The sequence below is a fragment of the Vombatus ursinus genome, unplaced genomic scaffold, assembly GCF_900497805.2.
Source record: "Vombatus ursinus unplaced genomic scaffold, bare-nosed wombat genome assembly UNPS02014817.1, whole genome shotgun sequence".
Classification (NCBI taxonomy): Eukaryota; Metazoa; Chordata; class Mammalia; order Diprotodontia; family Vombatidae; genus Vombatus; species Vombatus ursinus.
Window position 1 is genome coordinate 5,412,428 of NW_020954595.1, and position 27,975 is coordinate 5,440,402.

Sequence of the window (27,975 nt, forward strand, 5' to 3'; positions counted from 1 at the left end):
GTGGTCACTCTGGTGACCTCGACTAGCAAGCTGTGGCAGCTGCAATCCTACCCGTCCTGTCTGTACACGTACCAAGGAAATACTTTTCTCTGTGAGATCTACTTAGCTTCCAAATGACAAAGGGCAAAAGGCAAACTTTTGTGCTCAGAGGTCCGGAGCGGGATCCAGCTGTGGGATCCTCAATCTCTCCTCAATCGCTGCTTTGGCCTCTTTTTCTTCCCCTTACTCAATGAAGCCCAGTGGTTCCCTGCTGGCATTCAAATCCCTAGACCCCCTGTCCCCGTTTTCAGTCTTCTTACATCTCACCCCTACACACACACACACACACACACACACACACACACACACTCACTCACTCACTCGCCGGCCTCTTTGCTGTTCCTAAAACAAGATGCTCCATTCCCCATGCTTCCAATAGAGCCCACAGGCAACAGAACAAATGAGCACTGAGCATGAGTTTGAATCCTGGCTCTAAGACTTACCAGCCACGTAATCTTGGCCAAGTCACTTGATTTCCCCAGGCCTCAGCCTCTTCCTCTGTAAAATGACGGGGTCACCTGAGGAGGTGCCTCCCAGCCGGGGCTGCTGCCCATGGAGGCCAAGAATTCCGTCTTCCTCAGTGATGGAGAACCGACCAGCCAATGAGCATTTAAGAAATGCGGGGAGGATGAGGAGCGTCATCCTCGGCTACAGCTGTTGATGCTTCCTTGCAGGCCCTTCACTCCATTCATTTCAACCAGCATTTGTGGTCAGGTGAGAGACGCCAGCCTTGGAGTCAGGGGGACCCGAGTACAAATTCAGCCTCAGACAGCGACTAGCTGGCAGCATGGGCAAGTCATTCAACCTGTTTCCTCATCTTTAAAAAAAAATTGGGGGAGGCCCTCAAGGGTCTCAAAGGTGCCTTCCTCATCTGTAAAATGGAAATAATAATAGCACCTGCAGGTTTTTTGTGAAGATCTAATGAGACAATCCACGTAAGGCACTTTGGCATCACAGAAACGCCAGACTTTCTCCATGATCCCTATTACTGGGATCTGGACGGGATCTGTCATTTCCCTTTGCACAGGGAACTCACTGATGAGAAAACTCCTTGTATCAAAGGGGGCTGGCAGCAGCCTGGCAATATCATCTGAGAGAGTTGACCTGGAACGCTGGCAGGTGCAGAAAGTAATCTTAGACCCATCTACGGAGAGCTGAAAAGGGCCTTCGGGGCTCCCTCGGTTCTGGGCCTAGGGCTCTATCCACTCTACTGCACTGCTTCGCTTCTCAAGTGAGCCTGATGACATCGCTTATTACGGTTATAGCTCATTATGATATTATTGATGCCATTTGATATCATTATCACAATACTTGTATTGGTTAATCATATCATTGCGCAATCATATGTGGATAAATAGGATCGTTTCCTCACCTGTAAAAGGAGGATAATGAAGGCACCTAACCCACAGGGCTGCTATGGGGATTAAGCGAGATGACACCCTGCAAATCTTAAAATGTTTATGTAAAAGCTGCTAGCATTAGTTACTGATAGAATGTAAACGTGGCTCGATGGAGCTACTGTATCCCTACTGCTACTATACCATGAATAGTATTCATCTAAGGTCATAAAAATAGCAAGAGCTGCAGTTGTCACTTTGGTCACGAATGACTCTCCCAGACCCCATTTCGGGCTTTCTTGGCAAAGATACTGCGGTGGTTCGCCATTTCCTTCTCCAGCTCGTTTTACAGATGGGGAAACCGAGGCAAACAGCGGGAAGCGACTTGCCCAGGGTCACACGGGCTGGATTTGAACTCAAGAGGCTCAGTCTTCCCCCCTGGGCACCATGGCGCCCCCTAGCGGCCTCCTGCTCGGCTGTTATCGTTCTTAATGCTCTCGTCTTTAGGCGCCTGCTCTGCCGGGGTTGTTGCGGTTTTTATCATTACATCATTGCATGAAGCTCCCGATCCATCATTATTATCATAGCAGAGGGCCGCCCCGCCCTCCGGCTGCGCGCGCGCGCGTGCGCCAGGTGCGCCCTGAGCGGCGCGTGCTTGGCTGACGGGCTCGTGCTCGCCGTGCGTAGCGACGCAGGATCCGGCGTCGGAGGGCGGGACAGGAAGAGGCTGGACCTCCTCCTCCTCCTAGGAGGGGTCGGGCGCTGCCCGGACTCTGCGTCGGCGTCAGCGGCGTCGGAGACGGCGGACGCGCCTGCGCGGCGGCGCTTGCGTCAGTGCCACGGCGCCGGAGGTTTGAATGGGCGGCCCCGCCCCCCCATTTCCGGTGCCGGGCCGCTGGCTGGCTGGGGGGGGGGGGGGGGCGGCCAAGATGGAGGCGGCGAGCCGAGCCGGGGCCGAGATGAGCCTGGCGGCGCTGAGGCGCCACGACCCCTACATCACCAGCATCGCCGACCTCACGGGCCAGGTCGCACTCTACACCTTCAGCCCCGAGGCCAACCAGTGGGTGAGTGCCGCCCTCCGGCCTGCCGCCGTGGCCGCTGCGCCCATTCCGCGGACGGGGAGACTGAGGCCCGGGCCTAACCGCCGGGCGGGGCCGCGAGCGCGCTGAGCCAGACCTGGGTTCGAATCCCTCCGCCGGCCCCTGCTAGCAGGGGGACCCTCGCCAGGCCCTGCCCGCCCCAATCTAAGCCTCAGTTTCCTCATCTGTCAAATGAAGGCCCCCCCCCAGTCCGAAGGCTAGGGCCCTGTGATCCCAAGTCATGTCACGTGTCTGGGCCTCAGTTTCCTCCTGTGTAAGAGGACATCGTAGTCGTCCAGCGCTTAGCACAGTCCCTGGCGCATCCAGTAGGCGTCACATAAATGCTGCTCAATCTTAGAACAAGCGCGTATGAGTGCCTGCTGTATGCCAGGCGCTGGAGTTACCAAGAGAAGCAAACAACTGTATACAAGCCCGCTATGGAAGGCCTTCTTGAAGGGGGATTGGGATGGGAGGACCAGGGTTCAAATCCTGACTCAATCCAAAACGACTTCGGTGACCTAGGACAAGTCGTTGCGTAGGAGCATAGGTCTAGTGCTTTCCTCTCTCTGTGCCTCAGTTTCCCCATCTGTAAAATAAGGGGATCTGATCAGACGGCCTTCCCTTCCACCTCCTGTAACTAAAAGCTGCCCAGGGTTGGAATGGACGTGTGTAGAGGAGTTTGGGGGCCTCCTCCATCTGGGGGAGTGGGGGGAGGGCTCCTCCCCCTCCCCGTGGGGGGGCGGCGCTGACAGCTGGAGTTCAAAGCCAAGGACCCTTTCTGGTCTCCATCGCTCTTTGAATGGCTTTGGTTCATCGAGTTCGTTGGAAACGTGGATGATTGGGTTGAAAAACGCCCCTTGGGTGGTACTCTGTTCCACCCACTCAGTGTCGCCATGGATGACCCATGGATGACCCACCAGCCGCAGTGGAGGATCACAAAGCGCTTGATCCCTCTGGGCGGCACCTTTACCCCTGGGCCTCCCTTTAAGGTCTCCTCCAGATCTAGATTTTGCCTCCGGGGTCCCACCTTTTTGTCCAGGTGATTTCCTAGTCATTTGACATTTAGGTTAGCTAAGTCTTTAGAGACTCTTCAGACTGACTGGCCCATGCTTTTGGAGGAAGGGTCTGAGGCAGGACTTGAACCCTGGTTTGACTCCCACTCCAGTGCTGTCTGCCCATTTTACAAGAAAGGAAAGTGCTTCCTCTCAGAGAGTTTAAGTCTTTTCCGTGAGGTTCCTGGCCTAGTAAATAATAGAACTAGGGTTCATCAGATTGGAAGCTCCTTGAGGGCAGGGACTGTCATTTGCCTCTTTGTATCCCCACTCTTTAGCATAGTGCCTGGCACAGAGCAGGCCTTCACAAATGTTGATTGATCTAGAGCCCTGATCTTCTGGGCCCTGCCTCATGCTTCACAAACTGATCAGAGGGCATTAAATCTGTGAAGACTCATGGTTTCCAAGGTCCTTTTGGCCCAGAGGGCATGAAGGACAATGAGAACCAGGTCCCAGAATATTCTCTGGATGCCCTGAGGATTTTAAATGAACAGGCCCATAGGCCTGTGTTCCCCCTGGCAATACAGTGACGGGATGTTCTTCTTAAAGGCTAGGGCTGCTCAACTCCTTTGTTCTGAGCCTCCCATCTGTTCTGCTTGACCCCCAGGCGGATTATTTTACCAGGACTTTTGTTTTCTTCTTCTTTTTTTTTAATTGGGAGTGGAAGAGGAAGAGAAAACCAACTTGTTAATTAAAAAAATTAAAAGACAATAAAAAAATTTTTTTAAAAATCAATTTTCTGTTCTTCCTTCCCCCAGAAATGTGGGTAGTTTTTAAAGGTTCAAGCCAGCCCTTCAAACTTGTGTGAGTTTCTACTCAGCTGATTGTATCAGTAATGCAACAGACACTTTGTTAAGTCCTTGTATCCACCTAACAAAGCCATGGGAGGCTGTGTAATGTATCATGGGATGACACACTGTTGCAGGGTTCCTACTGGGATTCTTTGTTTGAAACCCTCATTCCACTTGGTTCTGTCTCCTTTGTTTCTTCCAGGCATGTTTTCCCATAGTGTCCAGTATTCCTCTGTTTATAAGTCTGTCTCCTCTCCTCTGCTGCAGGGCTGGGGGGACCCAGGGTTGACTATGTTGTTTGTGGAGGCCAGGATTGTTTCCTTTCCTAGTGCACGCAAGTTATAGTATCTCTAATTCCTAAACTTTATGCAAATAAATAAGAGGCAAAGCTCCCATACCAAGTAAAGGCGTCCTATGGCTCTCTGTGGCTGGCTAGTTCCACCCTCACTTTTCTTTCTGTAGATTCCTGGGACTTGAAAATTTAAATGGTGAAGTTGCTTAGAATGTGAGAAAGTCTAATGATGAGCTGGCTGGGGGCATTTACCAATTCCAGCTGCTTTTGTGAACTCATGGCTTGGTTGTTGTTCAGTGGTTTCAGTCATGTGTGACTCTTTGTGGCCCCATTTGGGGTTTTCTTGGCAAAGATACTGGAGTGATTTTTCATTGCTTTTCCAGCTTATTTTACAGATGAGGAAACTGAGGCAAATGGGGTTAAGTGACTTGCTCAAGGCCACACAGCTAGTAAGTGGCTGAAGCCAGATTTGAGCTCAGAAAGAGTTTTCCTGACTCTATGGCTAGGAGACATCAAATGATTTGGAGAACACTTCCCAAAGGACAGAAGAGCAGCTTGGTACCAGTGAAGGGTGATGAAGGCCTAGTAGCTTAGAGACCCCAAAAAGAAGAACTGATTGTGAGGGAGAGTATGGAAAGTCTGAGGGCAGGGAGGGCCTGCTGGGATAAAAGTAGCATGCTTCCATTGGGGAAAATTTACGGAGATGATTCCTGCTATTCTGATGTTTTTTATTATCTCAACTGAAATTTTTTAAGGATTTCTGGCCTAAAGAAGGAAAATCAAAAAAGGCCAAGTCCCTAAACAAATCATTAGAATTTGGTTCACATGTGTATACTTACAACAAATCAAGGAGATCCCCTAAAAATCCAAAAGTTTGCAGAATGTTTTCCTGACAAATACCTTACACAACCCAACAGTGGTGTGGCACAGCTGAGAGTTGGCTAGATATGGCCTGAGTGGGCCCTGCTCTGAGGCCCAGGACTCAGGATGGACAGGTCCTCAGCTTCCTGTTGCTTTCTCTGTAAAATCAGGAAATCTGGGATTCCCTCAGGCTTAAGTCTTGTTATCTAGTTTTACAGATGAAGAAACTGAGGCCCTGGGAGGATTGGGCAGAGAAGTGCCTGAGACTGGATTTGCGATTCCAGTGTTCTTAGCACATCATACGATTGAAAATGTGTTAACGTTTTGGTTTTTTAAAAACATGTCTTAATAATGTTTATCACAACTTGTAGAAATTACAAGTAGAAATAAAATGTTTGCCACTAGTTGTTTGTTTTGAGCGAAACTCCCCAAACAAAAGAAATTATCATCAGTACAGAAGCCAACTTTCCCTTCTTCCTGTCAACTCTGGTAAACATTGAAAGGGGCAGACGCTCCTGGAGCAGAAGTAAAACAACCCCAACAAACCAGGGAATCTGGCTCAAAACTCTTAATCTGATTATGAATAAAATAGCCTCCCATCCAAGTTTTCTCCCTTTAAAAAGAAAGCCAATACCTTGGAGAGCCGGTGAGGTCTCTAGGACACTTCAACATTGATTTTCCCTTATTACTATTCCATTAGTACAATGACAAGCTGGTTACTTGAAGGGAGGTTATATAAGTAAAATGATCATAACTGTCTTTTTAATGATCTTTATTGCAGGAGAAAACTGACATAGAAGGGACCTTATTTGTATATAGAAGGTAAGATTTTTAAAATGCGAGACCTCAAGTTTCTGTTTGCTTGTTTGTTTTTTAATTTAATGGTGGTGACTGTAAATGACTTTACTCCGGGAAGGTATTAAGATTTTCCTCCTTTTGATTCCTACCCTATCTATTGCCTTATTCTGTCCTATGCTGTATCGTTAACGGAAAAAGACTAAACAACCAGAATATGTGGGCCCACCAAAGCCCCCGTGTGGCCCTGCTGATTTCAGAGTTGGAAAACAAGTCATTATTTTGGTATGTTCTAAAGTGTACAGATCGGTGAAAATAAAGGACTGTCACGGTCTTCCGGCAGGCTTACTTCTTTTTTCTACATACTCATTCAGAAGGTCTCTTTGAAATACTGAAATACGTCGAGTCACTATATGTGATGTAAATGAGATTTGGCTGGTTTTGTCCTCTTTTGATTTAAGTTACTCCTCGGAGTAAATTCAGGCTTCTCCCCGCCTGTGTTTCCCAAGTTGGGGGTCACCTGCCTTAGGTTACCCTGAGTGATCTGTATGGGTGGTGCCTTCAGGAGATGTTGGAAAGCCTAGCTTTCTCTGACCAGATCAGAAATGTTTGCTTTTCCCCAGAAGCTTTAATGGGGCTGCAAAGAGCCCCAGCCCCCAAGAGGGCTTGACATCGGGCTTTAAAGTCACTGTTTAACTGTAGTGCTTGTGGCACACTGGAGCCAGCCAGGCCATGGTGCTGGGGAGTTTGGGACCCCCGTCTGGAACATTCCCATCTCAGGCTCACTTTCCTACTTAGTCCTTCGGGAGCTCATCGCTTCAGGCCCAATCTAATCATCTTAATCATCTCTCCTTCATGTGAAGAAGTGCTTTATTACAAACCTCAGAGTATTATTGTTATTATTTTACTACCATTGCTCGTGGTAATGCCAAGTTCAGCAGAAGATGGATCTGCCTTGGGACCTGGCCGAGGGCCTCTCACTGCTCCGTAGCCTCCTGACGGTGTTGCCACTGTAGGGCCTCAGGCCATAGGACCGGGTTGATGAGGATCCCTTTTGGAAGGTGAAGCCTGTTCTTGTCACGTCTCTCACTGTGGCTACAAAGGACAGTCCTTGCTACGTGATTCTGCGTAACATGCTCATATAGTGATTGGGATGGAAATGAAAGGGGTGGGCATTTCTGCATTTGAGCAAAAATCCAATGCCCCAGGATCACCTGGCTTTTTTTCTCCATTAAAACTAAGGTCAGCTTCGCCTTTCCACGGTTTCACGATCGTGAATCGGCTGAATATGACGAACCTCGTGGAACCCGTGAACAAAGATTTGGAATTCCAGCTCCACGAGCCATTTCTTCTCTACAGAAATGCCAGCCGTGAGTACCAGTGCTCCCGTGTTCCAATGATATTTGGTGTGATGACATTTTCTTTCAGGGGTCCAGATATAGGGGATGTTTCAGGTGGTGACCTATAGTATTTATTTATGTGTGAGGCCAGCTACAGCTGAGTGCTAAGTCTGGCAGGGTGGGGTGGGGGAGCCCTTTGTGGCAGTCGGAGAAGAACAGGGCTTTCTAAATCTCTCCATATGCTCTAATTCTGGAGCTCAATCAGACACCTTCCCCTGGAACAGCATTAAGGTGACTCTCATTCTAAGAGCTGAGCATGCACTGGGTAATGATTTCTGATTTCCTGCAGCCCAAGCTTCTAAAGCACAGAATTTAGTGTAGACAGAAAGAAATGCCACTGGCTACGTCCAGCTGAGGGTTTTTCTGGATGTATGCCTATGGCAGCCTGTGGTAAAGGACCTCTCTTCTCCCTGTTCCCCCACTGTGCCGGCTCCCCATTGCTTTTGTGGGGGGAAAGTCTTCTACCTGAATTGGCCTTCCCAGCCACCTCCAAGACTGCTGTCTGCATCTTCCACCACCACGATCTTCTTTGAAACCATCTCAGAGACAGGATTCTCCTGGGCCCTTCTCTTTGTGGTACGGCACTTGCTGAGGACGTATTAGAAAGCCAAGTAGAACCCGGGGATCTCGGACCCTACCGTGATATGGTGGCAGATTGGCCCTTCTTTGCTGTGAAAGCTGCTCTGAAAAGATCACTGGGCTCCTGAGGTGGGCAGCTCTGAGCCTGGGAGCTCTTCTGGAGGGCGGTCATAACTGGGCATAACTGGTTCAGGAGGAATGTCTTCAGTGCTAGAAACGATGCACTCTGGGTGCCTTAAAGAACAGGAAGCTCCGTACCCTGGGGAAAGCCCTGGGCTGGCCCTCAGGAGACCTGGGGCTGTCTGGTCCCTGCTCTGCCCCTGGATCTCTGTGGGACACGAGGTCACACTGCCCTCTGTGGGCATAGAATCCCCGAACCAGAGTGGGGAGAGATCTCTTGTAGCTGGGCACCCCCGGGGTGGCCTCCCAGTGCAAGCTGCTCTCTTTGATCATCAGGAAGCCCAGCTCTGACGGCTTCCCCCTACTGCTTCTGACTTTGCCCACAGGCCTCCTTGTGCAGGAGCCTCCCCCGCCCCCAGCCCCTGGGTGCTCAGTCCCGTCCTTCCCCTCGGACACCACGCTCAGTGGATCAGTTGACCCTCTGGTTGTTGGCACATTGTCTCCCCCTTCAGGCTGAGCTCGAGGGCAGGCGCTGTCTTTGCCTTTCTTTGTTTCCCCAGCACTTAGCCTAGTGCCTGGCACATAGTAGGTGCTTCCTAAAGACTGGTTGACCCACTAACTCAAGACAAGGCTAATTCGTCTTCTGTGTGACAGCCCTTTGTGTCCCTGAGGCTTGCTGTCAGGGCTCCCTGGCTGGCTCCTCTTCTCCAGACCAGGCATCCCCGTTTCCTCCAGCTGGTCCTCCTCTGGCATTGTCTCCTGTCCCCTCCCTCATCATCTCCCCAGTCTGCCTCAGGATGCACACGTTCGTCAGTGTCCTTCGTAGACGTTGTCCCCAGAATTGAACCCAGCACTTCAGGTAGACGCACCAGGGCTGCGGTCACCTGCTTTGTTCTCAGCACCATGTTCTCTTCATGCCGCCTTCTGTTGGGTAAGCTTTTTTCTGCCGTGTCAGTCTCATGAATCAGACTGAGTGGTTAGTCTGTTAAAACAACCGGGTCATCTTGTCCGACAGATTGTCTCACCTCCCCGCTCCCATCTTGTCCTTGTGCCCTTGGCTTTTGTAATTGAAATGTTGGGCTTTGCTTTAAGCCTCATTACCGTGGATTTTGTCCGTGTGGGCCCTGGGTGTAACCTCTAGAATTTGGGGGTGTTGGAGTTCTGCAGTCTGCTGTGCCTGCTACGTGTCCACTCTTTTCTTCATCTGCACATCTGATCGCTGGGTCATTCCGGGCTTCCTTCAAGCCACTGGTTTTAAGAAAGGTTCTCTATGAGCCTTTGCGTCCTTGTCTAATTTTTGCAAAGGTTTTTGTAGGCGTCATCTCATTGGAGTCTCGCCACGAGGCCATGTAGTAGTTCCTGCCAGTGTTCTTACCCCCACTTTACACTTGAAGAAACTGAGGCTCAGAGACTTGCCATGGGGCACAGATAGAGGAGGTGGCAGCCGTGGGGTTCCAATGGAGGCTTCTTTCTGCTCTGTCTTGTCTCTTCTCGCTGCCTCAACTTCTCCCACCCCATTTTTTTACTCAATTTTTTTCAAGTTGTAAATAAGTATTTTTTGGTATCACTTTCACTATCCAATGCCCTGCCCTTCCTGCCCCCTCTCAGCTCATCTGTGTAACATAAAAAGTCCTCTTAAGCAAAATAAATGAGCATTTAGCTCACACGTCTCAGCTGCTCCTGGACTAGATATCACTCCTTAATTGAAGCTATTTCTCTGAGGTTGCCAGCTGTCTTACAGAGGCTAAATCTGAAATCTCTCAGGCTCTTCTCGGACTTTCTGCTGACCTCTCTGTAACATCCAGATCTGTCCCCCACCTTCTCCTCCTGCTTTCTGTCTCTGTACCAGGCTTTCATGGTGCCGCTTTCTCCTGGTTCTCTGCTACCAGTTTGACTACTCCTCTCCTTTACTGGGTCATCATCCTTATCCCACTCCTAAGCCCCAGGTAGCCCTCAGAGCTTTGCCTCGGCCTTTTCTGTCTCTGCCCCCCTCCCCTGCCCCCTTGGTGAGCTCATCTGTTGCCATGGGTTCAGTTATCTCTAGGCTGATGACTCCCCGATCTCCACATCCAGCCCGTGTCTCTGCTGAGCTCCTCTTCTGTATCTCTGACATCCCAGCCCATAGACGTCTCACACTCAGGATATCTGGGTGCAGTATCCTCCCCCCTAAACCCAGCTTTCCTTCAAACTGATATTTCTCGTAAGGACGCCATCCTCCTTCCATTTATCCAAGTTTGCTACCTGAGAGTCAGCCTTGATTTTTTTCTTGTCTGGGAAACCGATTCTTATTATTTCTGCTTTCACAATCTCTCTCAAACTCATCCTCTTATGGGACTGTGGAATTGTGGGTTTAGAGTTGTTAGGACCCGTAGAAATGTGGAAATTGAGATGAAGGGACTTGCCCAGGGTCACAGCTCTATGTATCTGAGGTAGGATTTGAACCTAGCACTCTGCACTATGGCACTCTCTCCCCCCCCCCCCCCAGCCGCTGCCTAATTCAGGCCTTCACTCTTCCTGTGCAGCGCACCATTGGCTCCCAACTGGGTGACTGAATCCAAGCTCTCTTCTTCATCCCCTCTTTAACATAGCTGCTAAAGTAATCTTGCTGCTGCACAAATCTGGGCGTGCCACTTCCCTGCTCAGGAATCTTGGGTAGCTGCCTATTGCCTCTAGGATGAACTGCAAATGTCTCAGGTGGGCACCAGCCCTCCTTCACAGGCTCAGGACCTGCTCCTGCCCTTCACGGGTTCTGGGCCCTGGCCTTGCTGGTCTCCTTCCAGCCTGGAGCCATAAGCTCCTTCCCTCCTAAACCCCATTGCCACCATCTCCTCCTGGAAGACTTTGTTAACACCCTGAATTATTGAACCTGCTCCTGACTCAGCCCATCATGGGGTTGTGTCGAAATACAGATTCCTGCTGCAGAAAATAACCCCGTTAGGGAGAGAAACTCCTTTGGGGAAAGAGCTTTTCTTTGCACTTAGTAGGCTTGTTGGAATGAAGGAAAGAGTTGACACTGTTGAGGTCTATGTCATCTTTATTTTCCAATAACATTTTATAAATCTAGAAGCATTAAAGCTTGCTAAAAGCTAGATGTTTTGTTGTGTTCTGTTCCCAGCTTTACTTTTACATTTCTAAGCAAAAGAGAGTGAATCTCTCTCTTCTCAGTGACTTCATCTGTTGAGATAATTACCCTGACCTTTGCCTCTTTGATAATTCATAGTGTGGGTAAATTTGGAAAAAACCCAACTCTTTGGTGCTTTTGAAAGGCAGGCACATGTCTGTATTAATAACTGTTCGCTTGGATGGTGAGGGGGAAATATTAGTCTACGGTGATTCAGACCCAGATTTGGAAGGAACTAAAATGTGCAAATCTATGATCTTACTGAGTGGGAATTGTCGGGCTTGATGGTTCTTAACATTAGTCGTCACCCAAGTTTTACGTTAAACGGCTGGCTGTTGAAATGAGTAAGGGCTCCCAGATATAACGGAATGTTCAGTGACGTGATGCGCTAGGCTCATCTTTCATGAAAGCCCTCATTCAGGTGGGATAGACGGCCACGTCGCCTCTCAGATTGCCTGCTCCTTAAAAACTGCAAGCAGGTACCCGGGGGAGAGCAGGTTGCCTTGCAGGCTGTTGGGTTAGAGAGAGGTTTGCTGTTTTCAGGGGAAAGTTCGTTCCCATCTGGTTGGGTGCCCTGGGAAGGAGAGCATAAGCTGACTGTCCAACCTGATTGATCGCGTGAATGTGAGCAGAACCAAAGGGATGGCTCTTAGCAGCAAGAGTTCCGTGCGTGTGCGTGTGCCTATGTTTCATCCTCGGTAACTCTTTTGGTTTGTGGAAGGCTCGCACATAACCAGATGCGAACATGATGTGATGTGAATTTTGGAGGCCCAAGGCCTGCCTCTCTTCAGGGTTCAGGGTTGGAGCAGCTGTAAGCTCGCAAATCCAGCGGTCGTTAATGTCACATCCTAAGCACCTGAAGAGCCAGAAACTTAGTCCAGACCTGTGACTGACTGTCTTTGTGCTTGTTCAAGAGCCAATAATGTGCTGATGGCTTGGATACTTGGGGAGGCCTGGCTGTACAAGGGTCATGAGAGGCAGTGTGGTGCAATGGATAGGGCATGCTGGGCTTGATGTCAGGAGACCTAAGTTCAAGTCTTGCCTCAGACACTCAGATCACTTTGCCCTCTGAGCCTCAGTTTCCTCTTCGGTAATACAAGAGTTGAATTTGATGGCCTCTAAAGTTCCTTCAGCTCTGTGTCTATGGTCTTGTCACCACACTGTACTTGCCACTCAGTTACAGCATTGCCCTGGCTTTGCTGTAGAACTGATGGTATTTGGGGAAACAAAATTTTGAAAGATTGTGAAAAGCCACCAGAATAATTCCCCGAGTTTTGTGCCCCCCGTAAAATCTAAACAGGATCACCCAGAACCGAGATGGCAGAAGGGGCTGTGCTCCCAGTGTGGCTTGGCAGGGGGTGCTGCTTGCCTAGCCTGCTTTCTTGGGCCTATCAGTTTGCTCCTACCTAGGAGGAAAGAATACCTGCCTTGCCTGGAGCGCACAAGCTGCTGTGGTGGTAGTCAAATGCCCTAGATCATGTGGGTGAGATACAGCCACTGTGGGCTTTCCTGTCATTCAGTGATGCAGGTAGCAGCCTCCCTTAGTAACTTAGAGGATGGCCTTTAAAACCATTGCCTTGTGGCCAGCCACTCTGAACAGAGCGAGGCTGGTCTTTAGACAACAGATATCGAGCCAGTGACTAGACCTCCACATGAAACTTTCCCTGTGTATCACTAGCCGTGCCAGAGGTTGTGCTCCTGGCCTAGCCTTGGGGAGCCCAGAGTGACATCCACCCCAGGATAAGACAGCAGACGAGGCCTCGGATGGGGGCGTGCCTGTGAGTACACTCTGAAAAGCACAGGGTACGAGATGAGATCTGTTTCATATGGAGGCAGGGTAGGGGCTATCATTTTAGTGTTTGATGGTCATGTATCCTGTTCTGTGTCAATGGTGTTCTGACCTCCTGTCCTTCCTCCGAGGCAGCTCCAGCCATCCACACCTTCTCATCCCGGGTGCTGATTGGCTCTGTCTTTATAAAACTCCTCTGTAGAGGGGAACCCCCCCCACACACACACACACATACACACACACACACACACATTTTATAGATACTCGGGCTATCCTTGTTTTGGGGATAGTGAGACATCTCCAAGAGGCTGCCGCACTGGCTGTGCCTCGCCACCCCAAGGCTTGGGACTCTTCAGCTGGCTCTGCAAGATAGTGTTCAGATAATAGGGAGAGTATATACGGAACGTCAGGGCAGGAAAGGAGAGACGTTTGCCACCCACATGGAAACCGTTTCAGGTGACTAGGCTTGTTACCATGGTTTAAGGAAAGCTTTTCCTTTCAGAATTTTATCAGCAGACCTGGGTATCGGGGAAGACCTGAAATGTGTGTTCTGATAGCTTTTGTCCTCGTGTCTTCTTTGTGGGTCCTGGACCCCCCAGTTCCTCCCCTGCGGGCCACTCCTATTAGACGTGACCCCTCTTCTGCATTTGATACTGCTACCTTTTCTCCTCTTTCCTGTCTGATGCTCTTTCTGTCTCCTTCACTGGCACCACCTCCTCCTCCCCCCTCAATTAGGGTTGCTCCCCCAGGCTTGTCCTGGACCCTCTCCATATCTTCTCTCATGGGGTGACCCCATTGGCTCCCGGGACTTTGTTAATCATCAGATCTAAACATCCAGCCCCATTCTGTCCTGGGCCACCAACCCTCCATCTGACATTTCAGCCTGCGTGTCCGGGGGACATCTCAGACTCATCAAGTCCAAAGCAGAGCTCCTCTTTCCCCTCAAACCCTTTTCCACTTCTGTGGAAGGCACCACCGTCCTTCCGGTCACCAACTTGGGCTCATTCTCACTCACTCCTCATGTCTCATCAAGAGCCAGAGCTCCTCATTTTTGTCTCTAGCTTCTCTTGTCTATCCCCATCTCACCTTCTGCAGTCAGGCCCTCATCTCATCTTGTCTGAACTATTGCTCTTCCTGCCTCAGGTCCTTCTCTAAACTATTCATCTGCCAGAAAGTCAGGAAAACACTCTCCCTAAAACACAGATCTGCCCATGGCACTCCTGCTCAATCCACTCTGGGGATTCCAGGCGACCTCTTTTTAGCTGGTGGAGTCATTTCAATTGTGTCTAACTCTCTGTGACCCCACTTGGGGTTTTCTTGGCAAAGATATTGGAGTGGTTTGCCATTTCCTTCTCCAGCTCATCTTATAGATGAGGAAACTGAGGCAAACACAGTTAAGTGACTTGTCCAGGGTCACACAGCTAGTAAGTGTCTGAGGCAATGTCCTCAACTCTGCTCAGCCCTTGACATATAGAAACATTCTCTTTCTGGGACTTGACGGAGGGACTAGCACGGTCACCTGGTCTTTCTTGGGCCTTGAGTGGTCTGTGATTTGTCGGGGGTCTTAGCGCCCCTAAGAGACAGAGCCCGGGGACAGCCCCGGGTCTTTAGCCTCCCCTGGTTCAGCCTTCTTGCCTCCTTGAACAGTTTAGTTACCAGGAGGAAAACTATCCTTTTGTCACTGTTTGGTCTGTTTTCCTTTGGTGTTTTTAATAGATAGGATGTAATTTGTTGGAAACAATTGTTGCTTTATCTCAGGCAAAAACGGTTTCCATCCTTGCGTTAATACAGGCTTCCATCTTGACTGATTAAAAGCCACTGGCTGTTTAGGTCTGTGGTTATGGTACATTAGACATGTGTCATTTGCCCCCTTCTGCTCCCGAATGTCACTTTCTACAGTTTAAAATGTGTATGAGAGTCAGCTTTTAAATACGTACATGCATATATGTGTATATGTGAAGAGAGATTTTTCCATCCTTTCCAAAAGAAAAGCTGCCGCCCCCCTCCACCCTTCTGTCACAGATAGGCATGTTTTAAACAAGAAACAGGTTTCCAAGAGCTCTCCATTAACATGTGAAGGCTTTGTGGACACAAGTGTTCCCTGGAGAAAATGTTTGCTTTTGGATGGCTTGTTATTATTACCTTAGCATATTGATCTTTAGCTAATTTTGCAGAAGAAAATCAGAAGCTAAAACAAATAAAATGGAAAATGGAAATAATCGTTAGACTTACCTCCAGAAGTCCGTGTGAAGGGCTCCCCCATTTCCATTTCGGTTACAACTTTTCCTTTGTATCTGAGATCTGGCTTTCGATGGAGAAGGTTTGTAATCAAAATTAGTTCCTCAGTAGGGTCAGGGAGACTCATTTACCTGGTGTTGAAAATGCAGGTGCCAGCTGGAAAGCTTCTCTAGAAGGGCCACAGAATGGTGCGTTTTCTTGTTTCCTGACTCGTCCTTTCCCAGCTCAAGGGCAGGACAGTCAGAAGTGCTGAGAAAGGTGGCCCTCGGCGTTGTCAGGAATCTCCAGACCTAAGAGCAGCACAGGCTGCTGCCGAATTTCCTCAGGTGCATGTGTGAGCTCTGGCTCCAGGCAGAAGCTCTGCGGACCTCGGGTCAGGTCTCACAGAAAAAAAAGGCAAGCCGAGCTGTGGCGTTCTGTCACCTTGGCAAGGTGTTAGGACAGTGCCTCTGAGCTGAAGGAAGGCCGTCCTCCATCAGCAGCGGACACGCTGATGTCGTCTGTCTGGCTCTTTGACGGGCTGTGCGGAGACTGCATTAGTCCAGCCTTCGGGGCCAAGATAAGGCAGGAGCCTGGCGGTGGTCACCTCGGTAATGGGAAGATGGGAAAGCGCCATCAGCACGTGAGGGTCATTGAGCCCGGCTGGGGGGTTTTCAGTCAGATGTTGCTGTTGGTTTATTGTAAGAAGATCTTCTTGAATGCCTGCTTTGTTCTCTCTGAATTCATTGTCATTTCAAAATATTAAAAGTAGATTCCCTTCCTTATTTCCCACCAAAAATTCTTGATCCTTTCACGCAGAGTTCTTACTCTTTTTTGGTGTCCTGGGCCCCTTTGGCAATCTGGAGAAACCTGTGGACTCTTCTCAGCATCATGTTTTTAAATGAATGAAATAAAATGCATAGGGTTACAAAGCAAAGCCACTCAGCACACGTTCACACATGCCAGGTTAAGACGCCTGCTTTAGGGAGATTTGTGGTGTTAGGGAATGGGCACTTTGAGTGATCCTGTGTTTCCATCCAAAACCATTTCAGTGGTATTTGGGGTTACTTTATAGTGGGATCTGAGATCAGCATTTATTTCTTATTGAGCTCATCAAGAATACATTTCATTTTAGTTTTGTTTCCTTTGAATTTGCTGTTTTTAGAGCCTATGAGGTCTAGTCTTTCTACTTGGTTTTGATAGATTTTTGTTTTTAAGAACGTGTAATGAAACCTGTTGTCAAATGAAAGTGGAAAGAAGCAGCAGCTGCAGAAAAAAAGAAATTGAAGGAGCAGAAATCGGCTCAAGGACTCAGAGTTGTAACTCAGACTAGCTAGTGGTTTTTGTGGCCTGTAGTGTGCTGGTCCCACTTTGGCGGGCAGCATCAGAGATGGCCGGGCTGCTGATCAAAGCTCGGTGCCTCCATTTTATATGGGAGGGAGGAGTTCTCGGAGCCACTACCCAGAAGACGTGGCTGGTCAGGGACAGAACTGACCCTCGAGCCTTCTGCTGTGGGGTGCTACCTGTGAAAACACAGTGGATTTAAGTGCTTGGTCTTCCACTGCATAGCCACATCTGTCTGCCCAATAAACAAATCAAATAGTCTTTCAAACTTAGACCTCCCCCCCTTTTTTTAAGTAATTAATTAATTTATTTTTAGTTTTCAACATTTACTTCCACAAGATTTTGATTTCCACATTTTTCCCCATTTCTCCCCTCCCCCCAGCATGCATTCTGATACCCCTTCCTCCAATCTGCCCTCCCTTCTATCACCCCTTGCCCTTCTCTTATCCCCATCCCCTTCTATTTTCCTATAGGGCAGGATAGATTTCTATACCCCTTTGCCTGTATATCTTATTTCCCAGTTGCATGTGAAAACAATTTTTAACATTAGTTTTTAAAACTTTGAGTTCCAAATTCTCTCCCTTCCTCCCTCCCCACCCACCCTCATTGAGAAGGCAAGCGATTGGATATAGGTTATACATGTGTTGTCATGTAAAACACTTCCATAATAGTCATGTTGTGAAAGACTAACTATGTTTCCCTCTATCCTATCCTGCCCCCCGGTTTTTCTATTCTCTGAACTTAGGCCTCTTTGCCAGTGAATATGTAAGTACCCCTTATCCTCTCTCCAGCTGCCCAAGGATTTTACTGGCTGCTAGCATGTTTACCAGCCTCTCCTGTGCTTGGTTTCAGGCCTGCCGGAGCTCCCAACCACCGTTTTCTTTCAGTCCATTCCACTCAACAGACATTTAGTAAACACGTCTTCCCCGGGGCCAGACCCACCCTTATCATCCCCCTTCTGGCTGGGTGGGATCACTAGTGCTGCTCATTGACTCTTGCCCTAAAGTGGTCACCACAGTGGGTACAGAGGCTCTGACCAACCCCAGTCTTCTGCTCCTGTAGGGGCAGGCTTACCTCTGATGTCTGTTCCAATTTGTAGGCATATCTGTAATCCAGGAGGTTCTTCTTGTGTTTAGTCTACATATATTTGCTTACAATTTAAGGCCATTTTGTGAGATCATAGATATGGTGCTGTAAGAAGTCTTTGAGGCCATTAAAACCAAACTTCTCATTTTATAGAAGAGGATATTGAGGCCCAAGAAGTCAAGTGACTTGCCCAGGGTCACATAGCTAGTAAATGCCTGAGTTGGGATTTGAACCCAAATCTTCCTGACACGAGGTCCTATGTTTTATCCACTCTACTAAAGTGCCTCTAGTTCTTTTCTCTACATAGGTCAAACAGCGTCCTTATGTTCATAATTGAAAATCACTTCTCAGAATAATATAGAAAAAGCTCTATCATAGTGATCCCTATTCCTCATTCAGAGCATCTCCAGTGAACTTCAAGGTCATTTGGATTTGACTCAGTGCTTCTATTAGCATTTATTAAGTGTCTGCTTTGTGCCCAGCACTGTGCTAAATAAAGAAAGGAGGAAACCTTTTCAGCTCCAAAATCTCTCCTTCACCCCTCAGGAAGGCAAGAAGCGCCATGTTCATTACACATATGAAGTGGTGCAGAACGTTTCCACATTAGCCATGTTCTGGGGAATAAAAAGAAAGAGGAAAAAATGTGCTTCATCTTCACTCTGAGCCCATCTGTTCTCTCTCTGGAGGGGGATAATCATTTTTCATCACATCTTTTAGAATTGAGGTGGATCGTTGTATTGGTCAGAGTAGCCGAGGTTTTCACTGTTGATCATCGTTACGGTGTTGCTATTACTGTGTGGATTGTTCTCCTGGTTCTGCCTACTTAACTGCATCAGTGGGTATAACTCTTTTTTTCTGAAACCATCCCCCTCGTCATTTCATATAGCACAGTAGTATAATAGTATTCCATCACAGTCATATACCACAACTTGATCAGCCATTCACCAATTGATGGGCATCCCTTCAGTTTCTCTTTTCTTGGATCTCTTTGGGATACAGACCTAGTAGTGGTATTGCTGGGTCAGAGGATATGCACAGTTTTATAGCCCTTTGGGCATAGTTCCTCATTGTTCTCCAGAATGGGTAGATCAGTTCACATCAGTGTCCCAACTTTCCTGTATCTCTCTCCAGCATTTATCATATTCTTTTTCTGTCCTGTTAGCCAATCTGATGGGTATGACGTGGTACCTCAGAGTTGTTTTCATTTGCATTTCTCTAATTATTAGTGATTTGGAGCATTTTTTCATATAACTATAGATAGCTTTGATTTCTCCCTCTGATAACTGCCTGTTCCTTGACTGTTTCTCAGTTGTTATAGAATACTTTAAACAAGTTTTTGCAGAGCAATTATCATCAATGAGCTCCTTGGAGCCCCAAGAGGTGGGTTCTCTTGGTAATGTTGTGCCTGTTTCACAGAAGAGGAAACGGAGAGTCAGAGAAGTTTCGGTGCGTGCCCGAGCTCACAGCTGGGAAGTGTTTCTCAGACAGTCTGTGAACCAGAGCTCTCCTGACTCACTTTCTGCCTGGTTATCCTGCTGCTCAGTGTTAGCCCAAGTCCTTGTATTGGTGCTTACAATTTTACAGAGGATGATGGTGTGGGGGGGGGGGGGGGCAGGATAAGCATTTATGTAGTGCCTGCTCTGCCAGGAGCTATCTAAGTACTTTACAGATGTCATGTCCTTAAATCAGTGGTGTAGTGCAGAAAACCCTGATGGTGGAAGCAAGAGGCCTGGGGCAAATGCAGAGCATTGACTAGAGTCAGAAAGCTTCACTTTCCTGGATCTCAGTTTCCTCACTTGTAAAATGAGAGGTTTAGACTCATTTTAGCCTCTGGGGTCCCTTCTGGTTTGGTGTTTATGATCCTATGATCCTTACCTCTCCATGCCTCAACTTTTTTCATCCAAAAAAATAGGAATGATACTTGTTCTGCTTATGGAAAGCAAAGTGAAGGAAGGGGTCCCAGGGAAGATTTGTATGAACTGATGCGGAGTGAAACAGGCGGAAATTGAAGAACAATTTACTTGGTGACATTGACTTAAAGGAAAACCATGTGGAGAGACAACAGAGCTTTTTTCAGCCTGGTGACCAGTCCTGACTTGAGAGGACTTTGTTTTGCTTGTCTGGGCTTATTTGCTATAAGGAAGGATGGGATTGGGGCATGGGGATAATTTGGGAAGTGATGCTGGTGTACAGAATGAAAAGAGCATCCAGAGCACATTTAAAGAAAAACTGGGGGACAAGGGGGAGTGCAAATTCAGCCCAGGGGACGAATGCACGGTGGTGCTGCTTTCTATCCTCCCCACCCAACACACACACACACACACTCACTCACTCACTCACTGCCCTCCAGCTGTTTTTGTTTTGTTTCATTTGAGGTTTTTTGGATACTTTTGTTCTGACTCCACATGCCCAATGCCCACCCCCTGAATCTTCCCTTTCAGCAGGGAAAAACAGTCAGGCTAACCAGCACTGGCATCTTTCACTACCCACTGTGGCACAGGGAGGTGTTTTCCCTGTCTTTTCTCTGGGGTCAGGATTGGTCATCACTGTGCTTATTAGTGCATTTTGGTGATTTACATTATGGAGTCATTGTGTCCAGTAGATGCTTAATCAGTGCTTCATTCATTCATAGCTTCCAGCCTTACTTCATACTGTTTCCCTTCCGTGCTCCACACTCCAGCCAATGTGGTCCTGCTGTGTCCTGATGATCGTTAGCTGTGTGTACCTGGAGCAGATTTCCTCATCTGTAAAGTGGGCTGTGGACTTAGCCTCTGAAGTCCCTTCCTCCTCTGCCTCTGGGCTCCTGTGACTGTCAGGCTTGAGCCTTTGTGGATGTTGTTATTTGGAAGTCTTCTCTTCAGGGTCCCCTCCAAGGGCTCCCTCCTCCATGCAGAAGGCCGCTTCCTTCTCTTGTTTCTCAGAACTCCTTGTCTGGATGTCTCTTGCAGTAACTCATGTTTCTTTTTACCATAGTTGTTTTAGTACCTGACCTTTCCCCATGTGATTATAATCTTCTTGAGAGCAAGACCTGGGTCATCTCTATCTTTACGTTATTTATTGCCTCTTAGTAAGTTTCTTGTGCATATAGTAAGGGCTTAATAACTGCCTTATGTAATTGCATTATGTAAAGAAATGTCCCCAGATGAGTTTAACTAGAAGATGCTGCTTGTTGGCAGAATGTTGTGCCTTCATGGCCCATCAAGGTAGCAAGGAGACGCTGTCCTTCGTGGGTCTTAGTTATCTGTTAGCTTGTCTGCATTTTCTCATGAGTGACATTGATCGACTTCCTGGTAACTCCCTCTGACTCGCTGCCAGGCTCAGGAAGTCAAGCTTTTGACATGTTGGCGGACAGGTCGGATTTTGGCAAGCGTAGCTGAACCTCTACAGAGCTCTTTTTGGCAGAATGGAGTGTGACTCTTATCGTTCCCCCCATTAAGCTCTCATTTCAAGTTGCTTATCTTCCTTTCTTCAGCAAACAGGCTTCTGAAAAAGCTTTTTAGGGGCATCAGGGTGGTGGGAAAGAATTTCTTGATAACGTGGACATGGTGCCTTTGTGACGATGCTTCTGTTTCTGCAGAAGGATAAAAAATAGGTGTCATGACAAGGTGTCGGCTGTGATTGAATTATTTTGATGATCAATATTTAATTCTTTCTTTACAGTTCATTTTTAAAGTTCCTTATGAAAACATTTAATTTCTCTGTCACAAAAAATATATGTCCTTCTGGTCATCCTGACAAATTTTGCATCTGAAACTTCTTTCATCAAGTTACATTGATGGGCCCAGACATAGGAAACCTTGGAGGAAGCACCAGCTTGGGACTTGTTCTTTGTGGCCTCAGCTGAATTTTGAATGGAGTGATGAAGTCAGTAAATCAATATTCAGCTGTGTTGGAGGGAGCTTAGGAGAACTGGGGGTTTGTTTATTTGGAAGATTTCCCCAAAACCCCTTTTCTGAAGACTACAATAAACATAAGCTCTGACCCATCAACCAATAAGGTAGAAATGGAAGTTCTCTTAGGGTATGAGATTTTCTTTTTGATTTTTTTTCCTTCAGTTACTTGTTCAGATCTTGTGGACAGTGCTCAGAAATGATGGGATCATTGATTGGGATTACCCTATAAAGTGTCAGGGTAACCATTGGGCCTGTGCTTCAAGGAGATGGGCACAGGGCAGGGAAGATAGAGGAAAAGGATCCATCTGTACAAAAAGAAAATTCTAGATATAGCAGCTTTTTTGTGGTGGCAAAGAACTGGAAATTAAAGGGGTGCCCATCAGTTGGGAATGACTGCAGAAAATATGGCGGGTGAAAGTAATGGAACATTTTGGGCTGGAAGGAATTCCAAAAGACTTGGTTTCAAAGACAGCTGGAAGATTCTCTGAACTGGTACCGAAGAAAATGATCCAGCCAGGAGAACACTTCATGCAGTAAGAGCCGCGTTGTGAAGACAAAGGGCTGTGAAAGGCTCAAAGGCTCCGAAGGACCAATGAAGGGAGCTGTTCCACCTCCTCCCAGACGTGGTGCACGCCATGTGCAGAATGAGCTTTCTATTTCAGAGAAATAAAAAGCTTCAGGTGGCCCTCCCCAAAGTCTTGGAGTAATTTGGAGCTTTAATAATGTCAGTAGCATAAATGCTACAAAGGTTAAAAAGGCAACATCTGAAAGTTTAATTATTTAAAATTTTGAAATATTGATGTATTTCCTATTAAAATCCTACAATTTTTGAGTTTTGAAAAAACTGTAATCAGCTGCTGGTCAGTTACGAAAAGGCTTGTATTTGTAATCCTAGACTTAAGACCATCTAAGGATTTTGATGGATCCATGTGGTTTGGTGTGACTGTGCCAGCAATAGCAGGCGGAGTAGCAGGCTCTGCCTTGTTAAAATCAGAATGAAAATGTTATTCTTCAAAATTTGCAGAGTTGCAAAAGTATAAAATAAATTTAAATAATTTAACTTTCAAGTGATGGTTTTGGTAATTTTGTACTGAGACTTGTCACACTAGACATGTATATATACCTGCGTGTGTGTGTGTGTGTGTGTGTGTGTGTGTGTGTGTGTGTGAGAGAGTGTGTGTGATTCTCACTGCCTCCCCCTTCAGGGTGGGAGAAAAAGTGGGACAAAACTCTTGTAAAAACCATTCATATTCAAGCAAAACAAATTCTGCATTGGCCATATCCAAAAGAGTATCTCATTCTGCATGTGGAGTCCATCATTTCTGTCAGGAGGTGAGATAGCCCTCCATCATTGGTCTTCTGGAGTTATGGTTGGTCATTTATCAGAAAGTGCAGAACAGGATTCTAGAAATGGCCTGAGCAGAAAATACAACCCCAGCCCTGGCGTTGGGCTGCAGCCAGGTCATGTCAGGCTGGATGCCCCGGGTGGGAGGAGCTATTTTAATAGCCCCGGAAAAGACTGATCAGAGCTATTAAGTCTTTCACAATTGAGAGAGTGTATGTGTACACATAGATATACATACAAACATAATAAAAACGTGGCTCTTTTTTTGCTTTTTGTTGAGACAGTTGGGGTTAAATGACTTGCCCAGGGTCACACAGCTAGTGTCAAGTGTCTGAGGCCAGATTTGAACTTGGGTCCTCCTGACTTCAGGGCCAGTGCTCTATCCACTGTGCCACCTAGCTGCCCCTAAAACATGTCTCTTATAGTACATTGATATAAAACAACTGATTGAGCCTGGGTTTGGTGCAAATGTTTCTTCCTGCCTGGCTTAGCTGTGTGGATCATGTGACAGTTGGAAGGCATGCTTTGCTGGGACATTTGCTGCCACAAGCCCGGTTGTGTGTTCTCAGCATCCAGGGGCTGCCTCTATAGAACTGGCAAGAAGGAGAGTGCAAAAGTGATCTGGAATCAATCCGTAAATGTTTCTTAAAGCGCCTACTATGTGCCAGGCACTGTGCTAATAAGCACTGGAAGCCTGTGAGTGTTTGGGTTGATTGATTTTTATTATTATAATTTGCACATGAGAATTTTACAGAACAAGTATAGTGCCATTAAAACAGTTCCTGCTAACCGAGGGCACCCAGCCTGAGGCTGTAGTGCTGAGATGAACTTGCTGCAGCCCGACTTCTGGGGCTGGCGTTGTATTTTCTGCTTAGGCCATTTCTAGAATCCTCTTTTGCACTTTCTATGCTTGCACTGGTTTTTTTCCCCACGTTCTGAGCAGTGCAGTGGATGGAGGTCTGGCCTTGCAGCCGAAACAACCTGGGTTCAAATACTGCCTCTGACACAAACTGGCTGAGCGGCCCTGGGCAAATCACCTACCTTCTCAGAAGGTGCTGCCTTGCTTTCCTCAAGGAAGTTCTCTCACCTAGGCGAATCTTAAATCAAGAAATCCCACATCCATTTCCCAGTTCTCAGTCTGTACGATACCTAGCAAATTTTTGTTAAAGAATTACTAAGTTTTATTCACAAATTTTCTGCTTCATTAATCATTTTACATGAAATTTTAAGTACAAAATATAAAATATCAGTTAAAACTCACAAAACCAAGCCGCAGTGGACAAAGTTACACTTTGAGAGACAAAAACATCTGTCATGTGCATTGCCACTGCTCCATCTGTAAAAGATGAGGTGTAAGCCGTTCTTTGAAACTCCCCAGGGCTGGCCCCATGGGGCCTGGGCAGGCGAGGAGAAGGGCCGACCTTTCCAAGTTGCCAGCACCAGTAGGGGCAGGGAAGGGGAAAGCACATTTCCCTGAAGGTCTTACACACCTACATTGAAATGATGTTCTGCTTGGTTCGTCCATAACTACAGCTCAGCTCAGCCTGCCCCCCCCCCCCACCACCACAGCGTGCAAGAAATGGGGAGAAATCTTCAGGTGCAGTTTTTACCCAGGAGTCCTTTCCCCCGAGGGGCTTTTTGCCCCTCCTCTGATTGTTCCATTTCTAGAATCATTTCTATGCTCTTTCAAGTAACATGAATGATTTTTTTTTTTTACCACACAGCAATAAACTGTAACTACTTGTTTTCATCTTCAGCCATAAAATTGGTGAGAAATCCTTTGTCAGAGGTACTGTGGTTCATGGGGCAAGGAGCGTCTCTCTTGAGCTTTGGTTTGTTGGAAATGATTATCGTCCGAGTCGGAGGCAATTTTCAGGGGTTCCAATGCTTTTCTGCCCTATTGATTGTTGAAAACGTATCAATCAGTAATTCATACTGTTCGAAAAATCTGAAATAAAAGTCTACTACAGTGAGTGAAGGAAAGCCTTTATTACGCTTCTCTTGAGAGAAGCAGGCACAACGCACTTTAGTAGCACGTGGGCACTGGTTCAGTGGTAGAATCAACTTTTAAACCTTTAGTAAGATCCATACTCCACCCAGCAGGGCTTCTCTTGGTCTAGATCATCTGAATTATACCCTTCCTGGACAGTCCATCGCATGTTCGTCCATGTTCTGTTAGCTCCACCCACTTTGTGGGTCCCATGTTAAAAATGGCGGCTATCTCTGCCCTTGGGGTGTGTCAGTTCATATTCAATAAGCTTATTAAGCAAAGGGCAGTGTAGAAAAGCCTTTGCCTGGCAAAGCCCAGTCCTTGAACCTGGCTGGTTTCAACCGGTTTAGCCTCTAGGGCTCTTTCTTAAGAACTAGTTGTTTATAGAAAAGTTTGGAGTGCTTTCTGATTGGTTGAGGAACTATCCACAAGATCCTGGAATTTCTTATCCTGCTGTGGAAGCCTAACCCCCTAAAATCTTTCTTACACGTACCACTTAATGACTTTTCCTGTGACCGTTGGCCATCTCAATTCTGACAGGTGTTTTTCCGTGGGCGAACTTAGTTATGTTGAGGCTTAGAGGTTTAGGGATGCTGGGACCCCAGAATCACAACATGCGGGTCCTGCCCAAATGAATTCGACCCAAAACTTCTTTCAGCCAAAGACAAGGTTTATTAGAACATCCACCATATTGGTCAGACTCTTAAGGAATTTAAGCATTTGAATCGCTAATGCAAATGGGCCAGATCTTAAGAGCCCTAGGCTAGCCTCTTAAAGAATCTCAGCACCTTAATGGAGACAAGATGAATTTTATACACAGAAAGGGATCCAGGAGTGGCCAAGGATTTTGAGGTGACTGGAGGAGGGGTCTGAGGAGGATCGGGATGGGAGTGACCAGTAAGCTGGGGTGGACAGAATGCCTGGGACCTAGGCCACCTGGCCAAGGGAGAGTGGAGTCTAGGATTAAGGGTGGGAAGTGGCCAGGGGCAATTGGGAGATTGGCAGAGCCACAATGAGGGGCCAGTGGATAGGATTGTAGCCTCAGGGGGCCGCCAGAGATTTGGCCAGGTGGGAAGGTCCAGGGTTTTTCCTCTCAGGGGTTCAGATCCCTTCCCTATCAGATCCCCGGCAGTTCTCTCCCAACCCATGTGTGAGGGTGACAGTGTCTTCCGGGTTACTTTTTGATGGTCATGGGTCGCTTTGATCTGTCAATTGATTCCTGATCATTTGTGAAGTTCTTTTTCTCATTTTAATTTTTTTTTTATTTTTCAAGTGTCAATTTACAGTATCTGGTTTTATGACAAGAATGACTGTCACCGCATAGCCAAACTCATGGCCAAGTAAGTATCCACCTTTTAATTCCATAGTTGTCTGACTAATCAATGAGACATGAATGTTTTCCCTGTTGTCCCTTTCTTCCTGGAAGGTGCTTTGGGCCATGGTTCTGTTTCCAGCAGGTTTGTTTGGGAGTTGGTGGCTTCAGCTCGAAGTGCTTCATGTTTCTGTGTTGCGGACCCCTGGGGGCGGGGGGGTTACTGTTGGACCCCTTCTCAGAGCAGGGTTTTTAAATGTACATAGTAGAGGATTACAAAGGAAATCAGTTGTATTGAAGTAAAATTATCAACACATTTTGTAAAGAAAAAGAAAAAAAAAAACCAAGTCCATGGACTCCAGGTTAAGAACCCTAGCCCTGGAAACTCTTACAAAATGACGGTCAGCTTCTTCTTCTTTTTCTTCTTCTTCGGCAGTTGGGGTTAAGTGACTTGCCCAGGGTCACACAGCTAGTAAGTGTCAAGCATTTGGTCTGAGGCCGGATTTGAACTCAGGTCCTCTTGACTTCAGGGCCGGTGCTCTATCCACTGCGCGACCTCGCAGCCTCCATAAAGACACATTTTAACTGACAGTAATCATGACGCTGGCTGGCATTTACCGAACACTTAAATGATCTCCTTTTGTTCTCACAACTAGCCTGTGAGGTCAACACTCCTGGACTTTTTCTCTTTGCCTTGTGGCTAAAATGAATCTGAGTCCTGGGTCCCAGGAACTGAAGGAGTGGAGTTGGTTGCTTACTTCCTGGGCACAGGCCTCTGGGTCAGACCTGTTCTCCACCTCCCCATCCCCTTCTCCTCTGGGGATCTTGCTCCCCGCCCAGCTGTGGCTATCTGCTGAGATCTGTCTTCCCCACCCCCAATTCTCGATGACTTAATTAATTAGTGCATTAATTAATGTTAATTAATTAACACATTAATGCATGAATGACAGGCACCATCTCATTCCCAAAGTTATTTGCATTTTAAAAAGTGACTTTTTGTAAGGGGATGGCAGGTTTCTTGCTTAAGAGACCCAGATGAAAAGTGCACACAAAAAGCCCCGTGCTCTAGAGGGACCCATCAGCTGCTGGCTTCCCCGGCCCTGCCCCTGCCACTAGTCAGCACGTCAGAGGTGGTTTATTTGAAAGATGGGAGATAGCTCCTCCTTGTCACTGCTTCCTCTCCTGTCCCCCGAAGAGCACGGGCATCCTTGCTTCCTGGCTGTCTGCTGAGATTGTGAGCCACTGCAGAGCGACTGCCTTTAATGCCACAATGGGCCACTTCCTTTTCTCCATCATTTGTTTTCTGACTCGGGTTCTTTATAGGTTTGATATAGTACTTTATCAGTAACAATAAATGCTAGCCTCTATGGCACTTTGAAGGTTTGTAAAACACATTACATCTATTTTCTCATTTGATCCTGACAACAGCTATATGTCGATACTATTATTATCCCCGTTTTACAGATGAGATAACTGAGCCTGAGGAAGGCTAAGTAAGTGATTCACCTAGGGCCATGCAGCTAGTCAGTGTCT

General features: G+C 47.3%; 1 protein-coding gene across 1 annotated transcript in view; it reads left to right on the forward strand.

The window, feature by feature from the left end:
• Window positions 1-2,305: 2,305 nt before the first annotated feature.
• DCP1A (decapping mRNA 1A) overlaps window positions 2,306-27,975 on the forward strand; it is a 46,668-nt gene continuing 20,998 nt past the window's right edge. The window contains exons 1-4 of the mRNA XM_027835874.1: window positions 2,306-2,440; window positions 6,233-6,273; window positions 7,489-7,616; window positions 26,404-26,470. Coding sequence (XP_027691675.1) covers window positions 2,306-2,440; window positions 6,233-6,273; window positions 7,489-7,616; window positions 26,404-26,470 — 371 coding nt within the window. The remainder of the gene's footprint in view (window positions 2,441-6,232; window positions 6,274-7,488; window positions 7,617-26,403; window positions 26,471-27,975) is intronic.